At 38.0% G+C, this 18,852-nt stretch overlaps 4 protein-coding genes across 4 annotated transcripts in view; 1 reads left to right on the plus strand and 3 right to left on the minus strand.

Moving 5' to 3' along the window:
* Window positions 1-3,028, minus strand: part of LOC145497923 (ATP-binding cassette sub-family E member 1-like) — a 15,525-nt gene extending 12,497 nt beyond the window's left edge. The window contains exons 1-6 of the mRNA XM_081477801.1: window positions 2,676-3,028; window positions 2,491-2,576; window positions 1,436-1,533; window positions 599-716; window positions 409-498; window positions 1-40 (exon numbers count right to left, since the gene is read on the minus strand). The exon at window positions 1-40 is cut by the window's left edge and continues 8 nt beyond it. Of these exons, the coding sequence (XP_081333927.1) occupies window positions 1-40; window positions 409-498; window positions 599-716; window positions 1,436-1,533; window positions 2,491-2,576; window positions 2,676-2,808 (565 nt within the window). The 5' untranslated portion in view covers window positions 2,809-3,028. The remainder of the gene's footprint in view (window positions 41-408; window positions 499-598; window positions 717-1,435; window positions 1,534-2,490; window positions 2,577-2,675) is intronic.
* A 109-nt stretch (window positions 3,029-3,137) lies between these two features.
* Window positions 3,138-6,063, plus strand: LOC145497941 (uncharacterized). Its single transcript, XM_081477820.1, has one exon. It carries the CDS (start codon window positions 3,213-3,215, stop codon window positions 4,731-4,733), a length of 1,521 nt encoding a protein of 506 aa, XP_081333946.1. The 5' UTR covers window positions 3,138-3,212; the 3' UTR covers window positions 4,734-6,063.
* Window positions 6,064-6,166: 103 nt separating this feature from the next.
* LOC145498008 (large ribosomal subunit protein eL21-like) lies at window positions 6,167-11,450 on the minus strand. Its single transcript, XM_081477880.1, has 7 exons — window positions 11,414-11,450; window positions 11,252-11,330; window positions 10,398-10,459; window positions 10,047-10,159; window positions 7,793-7,870; window positions 6,840-6,915; window positions 6,167-6,307 (listed from the first exon to the last, which is right to left on the minus strand). The coding sequence occupies exons 2-7, from the start codon at window positions 11,316-11,318 to the stop codon at window positions 6,218-6,220; spliced, it is 486 nt and encodes a 161-aa protein (XP_081334006.1). The 5' UTR covers window positions 11,319-11,330; window positions 11,414-11,450; the 3' UTR covers window positions 6,167-6,217.
* Window positions 11,451-11,531: 81 nt separating this feature from the next.
* LOC145498020 (uncharacterized) lies at window positions 11,532-18,847 on the minus strand. The gene is made up of 3 exons (XM_081477896.1): window positions 18,371-18,847; window positions 14,805-14,937; window positions 11,532-13,572 (listed from the first exon to the last, which is right to left on the minus strand). The coding sequence occupies exons 1-3, from the start codon at window positions 18,772-18,774 to the stop codon at window positions 13,372-13,374; spliced, it is 738 nt and encodes a 245-aa protein (XP_081334022.1). The 5' UTR covers window positions 18,775-18,847; the 3' UTR covers window positions 11,532-13,371.
* Window positions 18,848-18,852: the final 5 nt, after the last annotated feature.

Raw genomic sequence — 18,852 nt, forward strand, 5'->3', positions numbered from 1 at the left:
CCTTAGGAATCTGGTCAACATACTGTGGTTTAATAATGGCCTGGTAAAAATATACAAAGGACAGTCATGTCATTCAATGTCAAGTATTCAAACTGATGGATCTTGAAAATTTCACAGAATATTTTAAAAGAAAAATTCAAAAATTCAGGCACTGTTTTTTCTGGAATTTCTACATTATTTTCACATCACAGTGGCGGCAGCGTAGTGAAGTGGTTTATAGCACTGGTGTTGTAATCTAGAGGTCTTTAGGTTCAAGCCTACTCTATCCTATCAATAGCTAGATATATTTGTTCTAAGTTGTCCTGAGTTAACTTCCACTGTAACACTTTGTAAATAGTCAACTGGCCTGCCTCCAGTTGGGATTTAAACCTTGTTACCATTTATCAGTCATTATTTTAAATTCCATACCTTCAAGTCATCTTCTAAGATCTTTGTAAAATAGTTTTGCAGTTCAGATCCTCGGAAGTATAAAAGGATCTCTTGCCAATCAGGAGGATTCTGAAAACAACATATATTGTTACCATTTTAAAATAGATCTTATTGTCAAGTGGAAAATTCACTGGCCCAGAGGTGAAGAGTGTTTAAAATTATAACATACATTAAATCTCCCAAGGTTTGGTTTCTGTTTACCCGCCAAGATCTTCAGTGCTGTAGATTTACCAATTCCATTTGTCCCGACCAACCCTAACACCTCCCCAGGCCGCGGAATGGGCAACCTACAAAGCCAGACAAGAACGGAGTTACCTCATGTATTGCAACAACATCCCTGGTTGATTGTTACTTTTATTTGTAATTTTTATTACCTATCTGCTTGAAAAATTTATGGGAGAAATAATACACAAAGTTTAGTACCATTCACAATTGCCAGGTACATTTTGATGGGTACACTGACTGCAAATTTTCTTTCAAATGCTTCCTTAATTAATACAAAGAACTGATTGCCAGCATCATCTAATTCAATGGAGCACATCTTGACACAATTAGCCTTAATTTCTTTAAGTTTCTTCTTTGAAATCAGTCCTGATCTGTTTGCCAAGTCTCTACAGACTTGGCCAAGTTACTAATCTTGTGAGTTGAATTGAGGCTTGGTTTATATTTCTATGCAAACTCTCCTAGATTATCCAGAAGTGTTTTGGATGCAGACTGAATCTCCCAGCCTCCTGTATGGGTCAACAAATCTACTAAACAATACGAATGAAAGCACATGTACATAAAATACATTTTTCAAACATACTTTGGCTGCTTTTGGCATTTTGTGGGGAAACAGTTTGATATTTAATGCATTTTTGTGGTTGAAATGGTGGAGTCCCCCTTCTAACAACTTTTTGGGGGATCAAGAAGATAAAATTAGCAATTTCTCTGCTTTTGATTGTTTTAAACATCACAAAAAAATAACCTCTAAGGTTTTTGGGTTTATTGTTTGAATATTACAAACCTGTGAAGTTTGAATGAGTTGGCATTGTAGCGATGTGTGGTTTCCTTTTCAAGATTGCTTGGAAGATTGATGATTGTTATAGCTTCAAATGGACATTTCTGGAGAAGAAAACGGAATATTTCACATTCAGTTTCACTCTAGTTGTCTGTTACGATTTAACAGTAGTGAGTTGCGTAAACTGGGCTGTTCCAGGAAGTATTCATGCACTTCCAAGGAAGGTTTTCACTGGAAATTCTGGTTCACCTTCATACTTCCTTTCTTTGAGACCCCCACTCCCTTGGGAACTTCCAATGACCTTTTAAGGAGAATTATGAATCTTTTCTGGAACTGAACACTATTTCACTCTGAATGAGAGAGGCTGGAAACAAGTTTGGTATTTGGTACAGTGGAACCCCGACTTACGGCCACCCTGTCAATATGACCACCTCGTTATTACGGCCACTTTATTCTGGTCCGAAAAAAAGCTCAGTTAGCCATTTTCCTATTTAAAGAACCCCTATAATACGACCAATTTTCCATGGCCCGAAGGTGGTGGTATTAACGGGGTTCCACTGTACCTCTTACTAACCGAGCGTAGCCATACTGGGTAATGTGAACACAGCGAGATACATATAAAAATGACCGAGGACCAATATTCCCCAGTACAACTCGTGCAAGCTAGGTTAGTGAGTAGTTTATCATGTGGCACTCTGGCCGTGCTTGCCAGCTTTCAAAAACAAACAAATAAAAGGCTTATGATGGTGTTGAAATGGTCTGTATGATAAAATCAATCTGACCTAGAAAGAACCAAACAGAATGCTTGATTTACCTCAAGGCTACCTTGCCATATAACAAACTTTCCCTTTTATCTCAGATCTGTATTCAGCTAAATATAACTTTTACTTAATCAATAAACTAAATGAAAATACCTGTTAAAACAAGATTCACAGATATCCTTATTTATTTCATATCACATGTACACACACGATCCTTTAAATAGATGAGTTATGGTTTCAATCTGAGAGTATAAAATAAGCTTACAGTTATCTCTCTAACCGAAACCTCGGTTGGTTTACCTTCGCACAAATTCCACAACCGATACATAGCGGTTCAGAAATATATGCAACTTTCGATTCTGGAGTAACTTCAATACACAGTTTTCCTGTCGATACAAGATACATGCCTGCTTAAGTATCTAGCACAAAAGGAGAGTACAATACAGAAAAGTACAGACTTTTCATAACACGATGTTACGTCTTACCCATTCGGACAACTGGACACGATTTCTTGCATTCCTGTCGACATCGTTTTGGTTTACATTTGTCAGTGCTTACAATAGCAATTCGTGTAAGTTTATCTTGAGTTTGTTGATTTTGCTGAGCCCGGGCAGCCATCAATTTAACTCAACTGGAGAGAAAAGTATACTACACCGGCCGATTTCCTAATTTTTTACCGGAAAATGGAAAAGGGCTTCCGTAGCCACGTGAGGCTTGTACAAATGCGCGCGCATTATTGAACACTTCCGGTAAAAATATTTCAAAACTTTCTCTGGAGATAGCGACGTATTTAGACTGTACTTTCGCGGACTAAGAATGTATTCAGATCTATTTAAAGCAATTGCCGCGTTTCTGGCAGACAGCTCTGGTCAAATGAGGCAAAATTACTCAAAATTTTCACCAACAAAGGCAGCCATCTTGAAAATGGTGCAATAGTTAAAGTTTCCATTCGTGTAAGATGGCACGAAAACTGCTGTAGTCCCCAGCCCTCTATTCATCCACGTGTTACCAATGTTGTCAAGATGGACGTCCTCGGGTTACATCACCATTCGTCTGTTTCTGGTAAAATTTTCCCGATTTTTCGAATTTCGCGTTTTGCTTTTATAAGTCGTTGTTGGGCAACTTCAAGTTCTAGCTCTACAGCTAATAATAAGGGTGAGGACGGTCCAAGTGAATCACTCCAGGAAAGTGCCAAGGGTCCAAGGGATGAGCACGATATTCCGCCTCCTGAAAAATTAAGCTTGTATGAATACGTAAAGATACTAGAAGGAACCTTAGCACGTGGAAAAGGCACCATTTTAAAAGCTTGGTCAAGCCTTATTGCCCGGCATTTAAAGCACAAGAAGTTGAACATTACCGCAGCGTTACAGCCCGAATCGCCGCGGATTGTTGGTCTGACAGCACAACTTGTTGAAGAAAGATTGAATTTCTTGGCTCAAATAGGAATAAAGGGAAGGGATGCGGTGGTAATAGCTATGGAATTTCCAGCTATCCTCTCCTGGGATTCACCCAGCTTCACCGTGATGCTGAGACTCCTCAAAGATTTGAACTGCGACATTATTAGGTTAATGTGTAAAAGCCCATATGTGTTTGGTTTCGAGCACGGCAGAGCAACAGAGAACATCCACAAACTTGAAACTGTGGGGCTGTCAAAAGATACAATTGGGAAGCTTGTTTCGGTTAATCCTTTGATTCTGACCTTCCCATTAAGGGATGATGCCTTGGAAGTAATCGGACTTTTGTTGGACGCTCACAACAGCATTCAGTCAAATGGTGTTGATAATGGAGATATGAAAGAGGACGAGGCAGTTCTAAACTTGCTCCTTCAGTCGTTAGAAAAACTTAAAGAGCAAGTCAATTTGACTGATAATTTTAAGCGACTTGTTATTTTTTTTCAAGAAATGCAAGTGTCACCTTTAGTCATTGGCGTCAAGAGTCCAGCAATCTTCAATACTGACATTGAGAGATTAACTAGTGCAGTAGAGTTTTTCAGAAGCAAACCCCTCTTGCTGGAAATGGATGTCATTCAACACCTTCTCATTTCAAGAACTGAGATCTTTGTAAATTTTAACTTTGAAGCAATGACAAATAGGGTTCAACTGATTTATGATGTTGTCCAAAGTCCAACAGTGCTATATAATTTGGCCCAAACAAAATTTTTGTTTGATAATAACAATGCGACAATCAAGGAGCTCATCCTGTGGTTTCAAAGTAAAGGTGTTGATGACAAAGAGATAGCAAACCTGGTGACTGCAAGGAATTTCTTTTCTCTTAAAAAGAGAGAATTGACTGAGAGACTTAAATATCTATTGTCAATTGAAGGAGTGAAGATGGAAGACATTAAGAAAAGCCCCTCGTGCCTTTTGAAGCCTCTGTCTCATCTGAAAGCAAGAGTTGAGTTCTTGAAAGCAAACAAACCTGATGGTTTCAATGAAGGTGACCTTTGTCGTATGATGACACACAGAGATGAACACTTTGCTACTGAGATTTGTGGATCAACGTTGTCAAACTTCACTGAGTTTATGCAATCAAACCAAGCATGAGATATAACAGAAAGCCCTTATACATTCAGTGTCGAGAGCACCCAGAACATAAGCACACACTGTAGGTTATTGGTAATGCAAGCTACATGTACTAGGAAAAAGTTATCAAAGTGCTTCCAAGCAGAGTGGATTGAATATGACCTTCTACATGTGTACATGGCTCTAATGAGCAAGCTACTAGGAAAAAGTTATCAAAGTGCTTCCAAGCAGAGTGGATTGAATATCACCTTCTACTTTTATGTACATGGCTCTAAGGAGCTGATTGTAGACTTACGCTATGAAAGACTTAGCCTGCAAACAAGCTCCAACTCTTTGACTGTGAAGAAAGCTTGATTACAGTGATTAGGAGACTAGCCCAGGGAGGGACTCCCATATAAAATCGGTGGGGGTGCTCATCATACCTTTCTTTAAAGGCTGATGTGGCTTCCTCTTTAAATATTGTAATTCTTTGCAGTGTTATAAAAGCAGGTGTGGTCCACAGGAGCCTTTGCAGTCACTGTCAGTTTTATTTTGTTGTTTTAGAATTGGCACCTCTTGAAAGGGATGAATAAAATTTCAAGCCACATATACAAAACAGATGTTGAGACCTCTTAGGGGTTCTTTCCAGAATTCCTGGCAAGCACCCTATCCCTTGTTATATGGGAGTTCTCCCCCCCCCCCCCCCCCTGGAGACTTGGCCATATGCAATGTAAATGCAACTTGGTTCAAAATTGACTCCTATTGCTACTTTCTGCTGTTGCTTCTTTCAAAAGCCAAGATGTGTTCCATTTGCGGGTCAATTGAGTTTTGATTATGAACTCAAAGGAATCAGGTTTTCTCCTTTGTACAGAAATGAAAACAATGACATTGTTGAAACAATAACATAGTCAGTGCAGAGTAATATATTATTCTTGCAACAATGAGCATCAAATCAACCCTGTATTGTGGTACAGAGCCTAATAATTAAAGTCACATTTTGTTTGAGGTTGCAGATGGAATGGATTAATTTTATTAAGGGGTGGGAGGAGAGGTGGCTGAATTTTTGTTTACCACTGAATTCTCCCCCCAGTGTTGATGATGGTAAGCCATACTTGTATTCTCGGTATAGGACTTGAACTAGCTTGCAACTGAGGCTACGGCAGGGAATCTTTCAAATGTAAATGACATATATCTCTTTTTAATGATATTCTCCCCACATGAGTGTCCATTGCAAGCTAGTTCCAGTGCAAGACTGTGAATAAGAATTTGGCCTATTGTTGCTAAAGTGTTCAGTTTGTCCTGGGTGAACTGACATTTTGTCAACCTTAGTAGAAGTGATCTTCAGAGTCAAAAATTATTTCACTTGACTCTGAAAAACAGTTCTGCCCTGCTTGACTAACAACAGGCCTATCCATAACTACCCTCTCACTCACATCAAAAACGACTGATTATACTCGTGGGATAACATGATCCACAAAATAAAATAAAAAACAAGACATGCTCTGTTTTACAAGTTTATTTCAGATTTATACAACAAACTCATATGGGATTGGTTCCAAGGTCTCGGGAGTGTTCCTCTTGGTACGCACAAAGTGTGCAAGCCGTGGTGCAGTTGGCTGCAACAAATCAGTTAAGAATTGTTAGCTATTTGACAGAAGTGCATGTAACATTCTCTTTTAAGGTTCATATGAGATTACCCTATGTATACCGTAAGTGTACTGTATCTTTAACAACTCCAGAACTTTGTCAGCTAACAATTTTGCCTCTTTGAGTATGGAGTGAAACACGGTAATTTATAATATTCAGTTTATTTGTAAATTAACTATTGAGGATTGCAGCCAATAAGAAGTTCTCAACAATAACAAGTTTCTGGGCATGTATTAAATGCCCAGCTTTGCTGACAAGATAACTATAAGAATCCTTTCACAGTATACTATTTTCATTGTGTGCTTTGTAGTGCTACAATAATAAATATTTTCAGAGTACAAAAAAAATGCATAGTACATATTGTGCCAGTAATTTATGACAGTGACTTCAAAATTGGTAGCATTTAGTTACTATTGTCATTTCTTCATGCTGATCACATGTATTTCTAGTGGTCAACATTAGGTTGTTTGATTTCCAGCTGCAGAAGACTTATCAAATTACCTTTCTTTTGCAATCAATTTTCACTAGGCCCTTCTCCTTGGCATCCTTCTTCTTCAACTCATTTTCCTTGACACGCCTGAAGGGATGTTACGTTGGTTAATATATTGTTTTTAATTTACAACTTACTCCCTTTATGTATCTAAATGATCTTGTGTTTGTTATCGATTGCTTCATGTTATGTTAATGTTAATATTATCAGTGCCAGTTTGGAGTCTCTTTGCCATCCTGCCTCCAAAATGTTCTAGATAGTAAATGTCCTGGCTGTAAACTACCGAAATCAGATCACAGCTTTGGCATGCCAAGCAAATCTTACCCAAGGTTAAAATGTATATAGAGATAGGTTTAATCCCTTGAGTGCCTATATGACATACTCAGTGTGTCACGATTTTTGTCCCCCAGGTGCCTATACAATGTACTGGGCACCTCAAAATTTTAAGAGATTTGGTCAAACTCCAGGCACACCAGAAACAACTTTTATCAGCACCTAAGATTCGTGGGAGGTTTTTTAACAGACTTCTAATTTCCCATTGCTGTGACGTCAAATGGATATCAAATTACATCAACCACAGTCAAATTAACCATATTGAAGAAATACTTTTATAACCTTTGAGAAAATGTGTACATGCCCATAGTTTAAGTGAAAAAGTTTATTGCATGAAGCTTTTTACCACACAACCATTTTCAGTGAAAATGATGCGGCACACAGTGTACACAATGGTCAGACACTCAAGGGATTAATTGTCAATCCAATTCACTGATCATCTACCTCTGATGTAATGTACTGCACTACTTGAACTCAATGCAAAATGCTATACATTTGTGACACAAGAATAAGACCATGAAATCACTTCTGTGAACATCTAAGTGACATGAAAAATGGCAACAAAGACGACTCTCAACCTGCAATATCTGTTTTCTTCGGGACAATTCCGAATGTACACACTCATTCTTACCTCAAAAAGTCATCTCGGCACTTGGAGTGCTTAATGTGTTCAACACGTACATTTATTCTCTTTGGCAAGATTTTTCCCCTTATGAAAGAGAAACAAAGCATCACTGTCAGACCAGAAACCTAATACCATGCAAAAATTATTCAAAAAAAAAACATTTTCCACAACTCATTAAACAAACCTCTAAAACCTAGCATCAAGTCTTTACCACCACTCACATTACAACAAAACTTAGCAACAACCACAAATTTAGCAGTAATTATTGTTAACTATCAAAGTGGGTTTCCCTTGATCTTAGCCATTAGCACTAATGAAGATTTTACTCTTATCTGTGCAGTCACACATGACAGACAAGACTTGATGTACTCTGTCAGGGGTCAAAATGTTGCCTGTCTACCTGTCAATTTCAGGTCATTTTAGGAAGTGACAGGCAAAAAATATGGATGCCTGTCACTGGCGACAGGTAAGAAAATCCTTAGTAATTCAGAATTTATTGATTTGAATAATATTTTCATCCATTTTCCACCCACAGTTGTGCTCACTTGTGCAGTTCTTGCACAGCAGTTACCAGACTCTACTCGATAAAAGCAACTTTGCAGTGCACATAACAAAGACAGCAAATGTGACTTGCTTTATCCTTCTGCATTTCTTTGCTAATCAAGCGTGAGTTCAGTATTTTCAGTTTGCAATATGGATCGTTTTCTAACGCGTAAACAATGTGTCAAAGAAGTGGAAGTTGAAGAAGTACATGTAGAAGAGAACTTTGAAACACCGACGATGAAACGTAATAATGTATGAGTATTCAAGTTCAATGAGAAATGGAAAGATGGGAGTGGTTGTTGTGAAAATAAATATCAAAATAATATTGTCCAAGATGGATGCTGGTGGACACAGGTGAAAAAATATTCCGCTTGTCACTAGACACAGGTAAACAGTCTGGGACATTTTGACCACAGTCTGTTCAATCTCCGCTTTCTTCACTGAAACAGTATCTCCAGCCTACATCCAATAAAATAACAATCAGGACTATTAAGTTGGGGAGGTGTGTTTGGCTGGGATATTTTGAAGCAAACTACTTTCAGATAGACTGTCTGGACTTTTTCTTGATCAATACTATTACGTTAAACAAAGTTGCCTGTTCAGTTACTAATATTAGGCACCTTAAGATACCAGGATGGGACGAGCTAGGACAGCTACCGGAAGTAAATTCACTCAACCAGGCATGTGCACGAGAACTCTCGACTCATCTCTCTGCCATCCTCATCTCGTCGAGGACGCATTTCGCCCGACCAGCCGTCGTATTGAAAACATGAGTATTTTGCTCCTGTTTTGCCTCGATAACTGTTCCAATTGACTTTATTTTCAGTTATATTGATAGGAATGTTTATAAGGTTCACAGTTTTCATGATTGTAGTGTAGAACACTATGCTGAGATACGAAAATGTGAATAAAAATATTCCTTGTCTGTTCGTTTGTGTTTCTGCAGTCACTGTTCAGACGCTATCACAAGTGAGCAAGCTCAATACAAACTGTATGCATTGAGAATACATCAGTGTAAGTACAGTCGATAAAATGTTATAAGAATGAATGCCATGGAGCATCTATCGAGCAAATAAAATACACATTTGCAAACTGACGTTTAGTTTTTTTATGCTACCCGGAACTTGAAGCAACGTTTGTTTGATTTTTATGATGCTTGTTACAATTACAGATGGAAATTGAAACGTTCACCAAAAGTCAGGATTCTTCGGCGACAGAATTCCCAAACACTCTAGTGGTAACTGAAAAGCCATCTGAAGCAGGTCAATCAGATTGTTCGTTTAATTTTTCATACGGAAATTATGGTTTCTCTATTAAAATATTGACAGATGTTTGCTTCACTTATACAGAAAAAGAAATTCAGCATCGCTGTTCACTATCGTTTAAGCCTAATAGGATAAGATTTCTACCATCTCTTTTATAGTCTAATGGATGTCATTGCCTCTGTGAATAGCTTGTACGAGGTTCGAATTATTGACGTCGCCGTCCTTTGCGAAAATGCACATCTTAAGCATTTTGTTTTTGGCAACACTACGGGACCCGCAAAAGTTTCCCGCGTCCACCGCCGTTGCCGTTCTGGCCTTCCCATCCTCGTATCTTAAGGTCCCTATTACTTTCTGTGGATCAGTCTTGGCCTGAACAGCTGGGCAGGCTATCACTTTTATTTTCCAGCTCTGTTTTATTGCAATATTAATTAGTTTAACAGAAGGAGACTTACTTGACTTGTTTGTTCACTACAACTCCAACAGCACGCTTAGTGACATTAAAAATGCGACCAGTTTTGCCGTGGTAAACTTTGTGAGGCATTCCTTTATGGATAGCACCATTTACCTTAAGGAAAAAAAAAAAAGAATCATAAAATACCTTACAGGATAACATTGCAAAAGGTCTTTCAATAGACAGTATGAGAAACCCACTTATTGCACATGTCAATTATTCAACAAGAAAACTGCTATATAATCTGTCTCCAAAGGCAAAAATAATTACATCCCTAACAAATAGACAAGTAAGAGTGTCTGCCTCTCAATTACTATTAGTTTTTTTTTTTCTTAATTTACTTCACATATACCTTGATGTCCACAATATCACCAACTTTGTAGTTTTTCAGATAAGTTGAAAGATGAATAACACCTAACATACAAAAAAAATTGTTTTTCAGTTAATAATGGTAATAGGATTGAGCGTAGCCCAATTCCGTCTGTAAACATACAAGCAATTTAAAAAAAATGAGATGACCATCTAGGTGGAGTCCGGAGTCAGAGTATGTTTACAGACAGAATTGGATGACACGAAGTCCTGTTACCAATTAATCAAAACTATAACAAAATACCACATGTATGACCATAACCATCAGTTAGATGCCATTATAAAAATTACAAATTTTAACAGTCAAGTGTGCTTTTACCAAGATGCATGGGAAAATGAATCCAATCAAGTACGTCTGCCCAAGAAAGAGTGCACGCAAAATGATGCCAACTGTCCAGTAACAGGCGAAAATCGGGCCCGTTGATAGCCAATCAGATGTGCGAATTTTGTCATAGTTTTGATTTATAAAGAACTAGCATATAATCTTACAATGCCAAGATCCAAATGTTAGTTCCATTATTTCGTCAATCCTGATCGACTGCAGTAAAATTTAACGATAATTTTATCTCTGATCGGGCGTTTAATACTAAGAACTTAAGATTTAACTTCACAGATACTAGCAAGACTTCTTCCAATTTCCTTAGTTAACTTTTAGTTCATATACGCTGCAATGTAAGAAAACTTTGTCACAATGCACACTTATGTACCACACAACACGTTCCAGTTAGAGAGAATTTAAAAACTTAATGAAAGTTCAACGTCAAGACTTCAAAACGGTAGATTAAGGTTATGTCAAATACGACAATCGAGTAATGAATTTTACTTAAAAAAACTTACCCCGTTTTCTGAAATCTCGAGAGAACATATAGCGCGTTCCGCGCCTCACTCCAGTTGTATTAACCATTTTTGAAGTCCTCTGTAATTTAAAATTGCCTCTACTCAATATAAAACGAAATGGAGGAGCAAAAATACCCAAAATTGAGACATTTTCAGACTTACCTTCCAACCACGTGAACAAAGATGGCGGAAAGCGAGAAAAGAGGACGAAGCAAGGCTTGTGTCCCATAATGCAATACGCGAGCTATTCTAGTTACCAGTCTCCCGCGCCAAGTAGTCTCTTTTTGTGGATCGAAGGAGATACTGTACATACACAGGTGGTCAATATTCTCTAAAATGCAGAAAGTCTGAGAAAGCTGTCTCTAAATTATTTTTGCTGTTTGTAAAAGGAGCTAAATTATACATCATTGATAGAAACTTGCAAATCGCCACTAGCTCATCTAACAGTTCTTTTTTTAACTCTTCACGTCTCTCAGACCTTTGTATGCTGTTGAAACAAGATAAGAATTGACTTTCCTCTTTTTGTATTAAACTGTTATTTACACAATGTCACTATCCTATCACATAGTGTTCAAATCTCTATTATCACAACATCAACCCAAAGTAAGATAATTATTCACTTCCATACAGAGGCTAGTTTACTTTGCAGACCTGTAAGATGGTCTATGATTATCATATCACTCAGATAGTGACTCTGTACATGCTACACATATATATTGGAGCTTGTTCAAGAATGGGCAACTTTACCAATATTTATTTAAACCAATATTTCTGTCCTACAGGCCCGGGGGGGTACTCCCATAAATTTTGGATAGGTGTGTGCCGCGAAGGGTCTTAAACCCTGACCCTATTTAAGGATGAATCAAACGAAAATTGTTACCCTATTTAAGGCCCAAACCCAAAAAATGACACCCTATGCAAGGGAAGAACAAAAACTCAAAATAGTTTGAATGGGTCAATTTTAGCTGATACAATTTAGGCACCCTATCTAAGGATCACACTGCAACACTATGCCAACATGGGCATAAATGATACCCTATTTAAGGATCGAGAACCTCAAAAAACCATACCCTATCCCACGGCACATACCTATATAGCCCATATAGGGGAGTACCCCCCCCCCCCTGGGGCCTACAGGTCACTTTCTGTCATGGTTCATGAGAACTCGGCGAGAACTGTAGTTTCCTTTCTCCAGAGTGAAACAACATCAGTTTCTAACTATACTGTACTGACTAGACAAGGTTCATACCTTGCAATACAGATCTTGAAATTATTGATAAATAAAAGCTTTGGCCATAGTTAATAGAAGGGAATGGCAATGAAACTTGACAAAGTTCTTGTTGTATGTTTTGTTCTCTTGTTTTGGCCTTGACCATGCACAAAACACAATTGTTGTTTACTCTGTACTGAGGAACTAACCAATAGAAACATGTTGGTTACGTAATTCATGCACAGTGTATGAGCCCAAAACAAAAGATTGTGCATGGTCGTGGACCTTCCAACAAAAATCTTGGCATTTTTGTTAGCTCCTTTGATGTTTGCCAGGCTTCATAACCATTCACCTCTATTAACTATGCTTTGGCACAAGATATTTATTGATTATAATGAAAAAGGCACAATAGATATGTAGCAGTCTAAAACTCATTCCTTTATTTCGTCAATCCTCTCTTACATTTTTCAAGCCTTTTCTTGAGATGTACATTATAAAGAAACCGTGCTAGGAATGCTTAACTAATGAACATGTTTATGCTCCAGATAAAAATATCCTGGGCCTGCCAAATAAGCAAATATATGACCCGATTAATTTTCTCTGTTTACACAATCATAACTTGATACCACATTTGAAAAATTCCAAAATTTGAGCTACAGCATCTGATGTGGGATAACTAACATTACAAGTCAGAATGTAGGAACAACAAAACATGGCAGACACTTGTGTTATGTCCTTTGCTTGGTAGCTTCACCAAAGAGAAGGTTGATGACAACCTTCTGATCAGCTTATACAGTCTTCTCTGACTTTTCTGTCAAGGAATCTACGTATATCAAGCAAATTTTGAGACTTGGGATGTTCATTAGTATCCAGATATTATGATTCCATTTGTACATGTACTTTGCATGGCTCAAGCGGCCTCCGTGGTCATTTCTTTTGATTGTTCTTTACTGTCATACTTTTCCATCATAGTCTGCTTTTTTTGTTGTTCTCGCAGCCACTGTCTGTAATCACTGACAGTCTTGATGCTTTCACCGTAATAGTCGTCTTCAAACTTGCTGTATGATGAAGCCCTCCTAGCTGCCACCCTTTCCAGGAAATCTGCTTCACGCTACAAAACAGAACAGTTTGGACATAAAGAATAATTTTGCCACAAATTTATTTCCCATGGTTGACATTCTTAAGAGGAGCATCAGCAACATTTTTTGAAAAGTAAAATGTACTGGAAAATGGATGCATGCATGCATTTATGAACGAACAAACTAATGAACAAATTGGCTGTCAGTTTATAATTTATATTTTCAGGTAGATCAATAATGATCAATATGAAAGTGAAGAATGATCATCGCAGTTAATTTTCCAATTTAAGCAATTGGAAAGAAGAAGCCTGAAAAAATCAGGGCTTCAACGGGATTTGAACCCGTGACCTCCGCGATACCGGTGCGATGCTCTACCAACTGAGCTATGAAGCCACACATTGGGAGCGAGGTCAATTAGTTGAGTTCATATCTTCCCGTGAGGAGTGAAATGATGTGAAGTTTATATGAAATAATTCATATATGAACTGCAGTTGTAGATGAAAGTGAAGAATGATCATCGCAGTTAATTTTCCAATTTAAGCAATTGGAAAGAAGAAGCCTGAAAAAAATCAGGGCATCGCACCGGTATCGCGGAGGTCACGGGTTCGAATCCCGTTGAAGCCCTGATTTTTTTCAGGCTTCTTCTTGCCAATTGCTTAAATTGGAAAATTAACTGCGATGATCATTCTTCACTTTCATCTACAACCGCAGTTCATGTATGAACTATTTCATATAAACTTCACATCAATGATCAATATATTGACAGTTCTTATTAAAAACTGGATCATTGGGTAAGGCAATTTGAGAGTTTTCATTGGCTTAGCCATCATAGCTTATGAGCCATTATACCATGCTTTACAAATATAGTAAGCGAAAGCATGATATTTTGGGATGGTTTTATTTTTACTTTGGTTTAGTTTTCTAAATCTTTTGGAGGCATTTTTAATAACAAACTTATTCGACTTGCACTTGTTGGATATGAGATGGTTATGATTATACGAGATGATCATTGGATACGAGATGAGATGATAATAGCCAACTTGGCGCTATGTGCTTTGTTGACTATCTGCCACCTCATATCCAACATGCTCTTGTAGAATAATTGACAGGTAATGAGAATAAAGAAATTCGTCAATCAGAGGATAGAAGCATTTTTGCAATACACTTCAAAATCAGCAATCAAAACATTAAATATATATTTCAAGATATACCCATGTATAGCCTCAAGCAAGAACAGTTTCTAAATTAACATTAGGGTTTATACCTCTTGAAGTTTAGATGCCAAGTCCTTGTTCCATATATTCCAGATTGCTTTAAAAGCAGCAGTTCCAGCTGCAAACCCAACTCCTGCACTCGCTACACCACACAAACCACAAAAAATTATGGGATCCATTCCCCTTCAAAACAACAACAAAAAATAATATAATTATGTAAATAAATACCTTTAGTAGCAAGATATTTCTATTGACTTAAGGTTACAGTATACCTTCGGGTCGGCAATTTTCTTCAAATTTGGATTTTTGGGTCAAAATAGTGGTCGAAGAATAATCTCTAACTTCTGAAAAAAAAATTTGAAAAAGGCTAAATATTGGCGGAGAAATGGCGGTTTTACGTTTTCACCGGACGTAAAAGTTTACCTCTTGATTGACAGCCCTATGGCACGTATGCAATCAACCAAGACGATTTTCGCGGGAATTACCTGTATGGATGTCACGAATTGACTACTCAGTTGATCAGCATTGTTGTTCTGACTACCCAGCATTTTTGGTATTAGGCGTGTCTCTATTAAGTTATAAGTAAACATAGGCCACGTTTAAACCATGGACCAGTTCGAAAAAGCGAAAACAGCGAAGAACGAATGAAAATACATCAATGAGTGAAGAAGCAAAAGTTCGCCGCGCGGATGAAGCTATAGTTATCGTATAAGGCGGGCAAATATTTGTGGTAAGAGAAAAGAAAGGTTCTGTAAAAATTTCGGAACTTGACAGCAATAACAGGGATGCTGACAGAGACTCTTCTGATGAGTCCGATATCGACGAATCGTCGGACTCATTGAGACCATTTGAAATATTATTCATGCACAGTTGCCCACACACAGTTGCTCTCCGCACTTTCTTTTGTTTGTTTCCTTCGCTCAGCCACTCTAGCGTTCGTATCCTTTTTAGTCTTCCCCATTTTGCCAGACCAGCTTCAAGAAAAACCGAGCTACAGAAAAATTATCTCTCTGCTTTCGGTTCCTTGAGCGCATTGCGAAACACAAGAGTTTTTTAGAGATTCGCGCGTAAATTTCACCAGGAGGTTAACGGTAGTAAACTTTCCCTGCACTGATTGGCTTAGTTACCTGAGAACCCAGTTGAAGGCGTTTGTGGGCGGAGTTTGTTTGCGAAGCAGAAAATTTTTCTTAGCGCTGTTTTCTCGAATAAATTTTTTCACTTGAAGCAGACACTTTAAAGAGTTATAACTCAAAGGGAATTTGTTCAATTGCTCTTAAATTTGGACAGTGGCTAGTTTAACATATAAACTACAAAAGCGTGTCCGGGAATTGTTAATTTCGAAATACTTTTTCTTCGAGAGCGATTTTTGTACGATCACTCCACATTTTTTTAATTCTATTTCGAAAATGTTCTGTAACTTTTTACTGCAATTGAATATGCCAAAACGCAGACACGTTTTTTAAGCGCTTTGGGCCCTGAAACCGAGGAAAAAATTAAATTGGCGTAAAACGAAATTCGCTTTGACTTGTAGCTTTTGAAAGGTGATTCGGGCGCTCGCATTTAGTGGTCGTGAAAATTTCGACAATTCATTTTCTTTCAAAATTCTTGGTATAGTTTGATAGCCAGCTCCATAAGCTTTAATTTGATATAGGGGTTTAGGTATCTACAGCTTAAACTGCACGCGCTACATTGCCTGCGCGCGAGACACCCCTGAAGGTATACTGTAACCTTAAAGAGCAAACTTGTAAAGTAAATTTGTATGCAAGGCATGGAGACCTGATGTAAATGATTAATCTGTGATTAAAGATGGCTAGGTGGTTTACCCCCACCTTGACACGTTTGTAACATGGCAAAATGCAACCCCACATGACAGGGTTACCCTATACAGCAAACTGGGCAACCCACTGATCATGTCAATATATTAAAATTAAAATGAGATATTATACATCAAAATCTGATAAGAACAAAAAAGTGACACACAAGGCAATAGCCAAGTGTGTCTCTGATGTTCATACCACATTTTGATGTCCTTTGTGATCTATTACTGAACAAGCGCACAGCAACATTACAAGAAATCTACTTGTTTTACATAGTGAAGAAACACAAAAGGAATAATAATAACATTATTTAAGTGACTGTCCCCCAATGGATCATAAGTAAGAACCAATCAAAATACAAGAATAATTTGACTCGCAGGATGCACGACGGCGACGACAACGACGACGCAGTCGCGCAACATGGCGGCCATACTCCAAACAATAGGTTGACAGAGACATGCAGCTTTGGTTCAGCACATACTTCTTTGACATTGGACATCCATGTTATGATCAATTGACACCTGTCAAAACAAGGTATCCGCTGACCAGTATCACATGACCATATCGCAGGTTCAAGTTTATAGCTCATCGAAGTAACGTGTTTTTTTGAAGCTGACGCTGACCAAGTTCTGGTTTTCGTTTAGATCATGGGCTCATGTCAGGTGAACTTGTTGAAAACTGTGCAGTATTGTTCAGAAGCTGCTTAACACTGACCCAGGATTAAAAGTTAACCAAATTATAACTTTTTCTTCTATTAACAATGTGTTTTGCTGCTTTGTTTTGTGTATATGGTGATTATTAAAACTCAAAACAGAAGGCCAAACAATATACAGAAAACCTCACCGCAAAGTTACAAAACTCAAATCAAAATTCTACCTTTTCCTGGGCTAGCCTAATCGGGCTTTGAACAACCCGGCCCAGGGGCTATGCTTGTAGGCTGACCTAAATCTATATATTATACAAATGACTCCCTCTACAACTGGGATTAGAGAAAAGTGGCTGTTGTAGAGAGGTGGCTGTTATAGGGAGGTAGGGATGTACTATGACACCTGTCTTTTTCCAGGGGTGGAACATTTCTGTCCTTGACAAATGCATATTGTACATAGCATATAAATATGTAACAAAATCAAAATATATTAATAAAACAGAAACAGAGACAAACGACCTGTGGTACCAATCAAGTTTCATGACCTTTTACAATACAAAATTGGGTTTTTTTTACAGCAACACCACTTATCAGTCATTGATTAACTGGCCATTGTTGAGAGGATATTTTGGCAGCTTAGAATGCACTGTCCACTGGGGACAAAAGTGGCCATAATAAAGAGGTGGCTGTTAGTTGAGGTCTGACTGTAAAACAAAATTCTTGATTCTGATTCTCTACATGTCTGTTTGTCATACAACTTTTTGTGCTTAGATACCTACAGTTGGCCATCTACACTACAGATGCACTTTAAAAGAATCTTGTTTCCTTACTTTTAGTAAACACTATGGAAAATACCACTAACTTTTTCGCTCAAAAGAATCTCGTAATTTGTCATTGATACATGTAGGTTTAATTATAAGCTAAACTCCAGAATACCCGGCCACTTATTAGCATCTCACTGAATAAGAATAGCAACTATTGTTATTATATATATAAATAGGCTAGTAAGCTTAACTGAACATCGTGTCGTACAATTCAGAGGGTAATTTTGCGCTCATAATTTCGCCTGATTACTCCCTGAATTGTACTTTACTCGGTCCAATTTCTATTACTAACAGCTCTGTGTAAGTCCACTGCTTATTAGGCCACTTACAATATTGGTTCGATCTGTTCCGGCGTGGCATCGAACATATTTGGAAACATATAGGCACTGACAACCGACGACGTAAGCAGAGCTGTCATACCAATTGGTAGACCTGCAAGCCTTTGCCTTGTACGTAACTTCCTTCTTAGCTTCTGAAACTCCTCGAACGATAGCTGGAATCTTTTCGGCGCGACCTTCTGGCCGCTGAAGAGCGGACTTCTTGAAATGGTTGGAGAGCTTTCACTCGAAACATCAGCGCTAATTGGAGTCATGCTATCAGAAAATGGACGATTCAAGATCGCCATGCATGGAATACTTGATTTTATACCAGTGCGAAGTACCACAAGAGTTCTTTTTGTTGTAACAGCTTCACTAAGGAAGTTGCGAAAATTTCTCGCCGCACCGGCCGCCATCTTTAAAATCGGAAATCTCCCACAATGCACCCCACCACTCTCTTTAAAATTAAACTGCTGTCTAAAAGTTGCGGGCTC

This window comes from Orbicella franksi, chromosome 9 (assembly GCF_964199315.1).
Source record: "Orbicella franksi chromosome 9, jaOrbFran1.1, whole genome shotgun sequence".
Taxonomy (NCBI): domain Eukaryota; kingdom Metazoa; phylum Cnidaria; class Anthozoa; order Scleractinia; family Merulinidae; genus Orbicella; species Orbicella franksi.

Excerpts from the sequence above, each read along its gene's own strand:
- LOC145497941 (XM_081477820.1), top strand. The coding sequence starts at position 3,213 with ATGGACGTCCTCGGGTTACATCACCATTCGTCTGTTTCTGGTAAAATT.
- LOC145498008 (XM_081477880.1), bottom strand. The coding sequence starts at position 11,318 with ATGGTTAATACAACTGGAGTGAGGCGCGGAACGCGCTATATGTTCTCT. Across the intron at positions 10,460-11,251 it reads TCGAGATTTCAGAAAACGGG|GTGTTATTCATCTTTCAACT; the intron begins GTAAGTTTTTTT and ends TTTGTATGTTAG. Across the intron at positions 10,160-10,397 it reads GTGATATTGTGGACATCAAG|GTAAATGGTGCTATCCATAA; the intron begins GTATATGTGAAG and ends TTTTTCCTTAAG.
- LOC145498020 (XM_081477896.1), bottom strand. The coding sequence starts at position 18,774 with ATGGCGGCCGGTGCGGCGAGAAATTTTCGCAACTTCCTTAGTGAAGCT. Across the intron at positions 14,938-18,370 it reads GAACAGATCGAACCAATATT|GGGAATGGATCCCATAATTT; the intron begins GTAAGTGGCCTA and ends GTTGTTTTGAAG. Across the intron at positions 13,573-14,804 it reads TGGCATCTAAACTTCAAGAG|CGTGAAGCAGATTTCCTGGA; the intron begins GTATAAACCCTA and ends TCTGTTTTGTAG.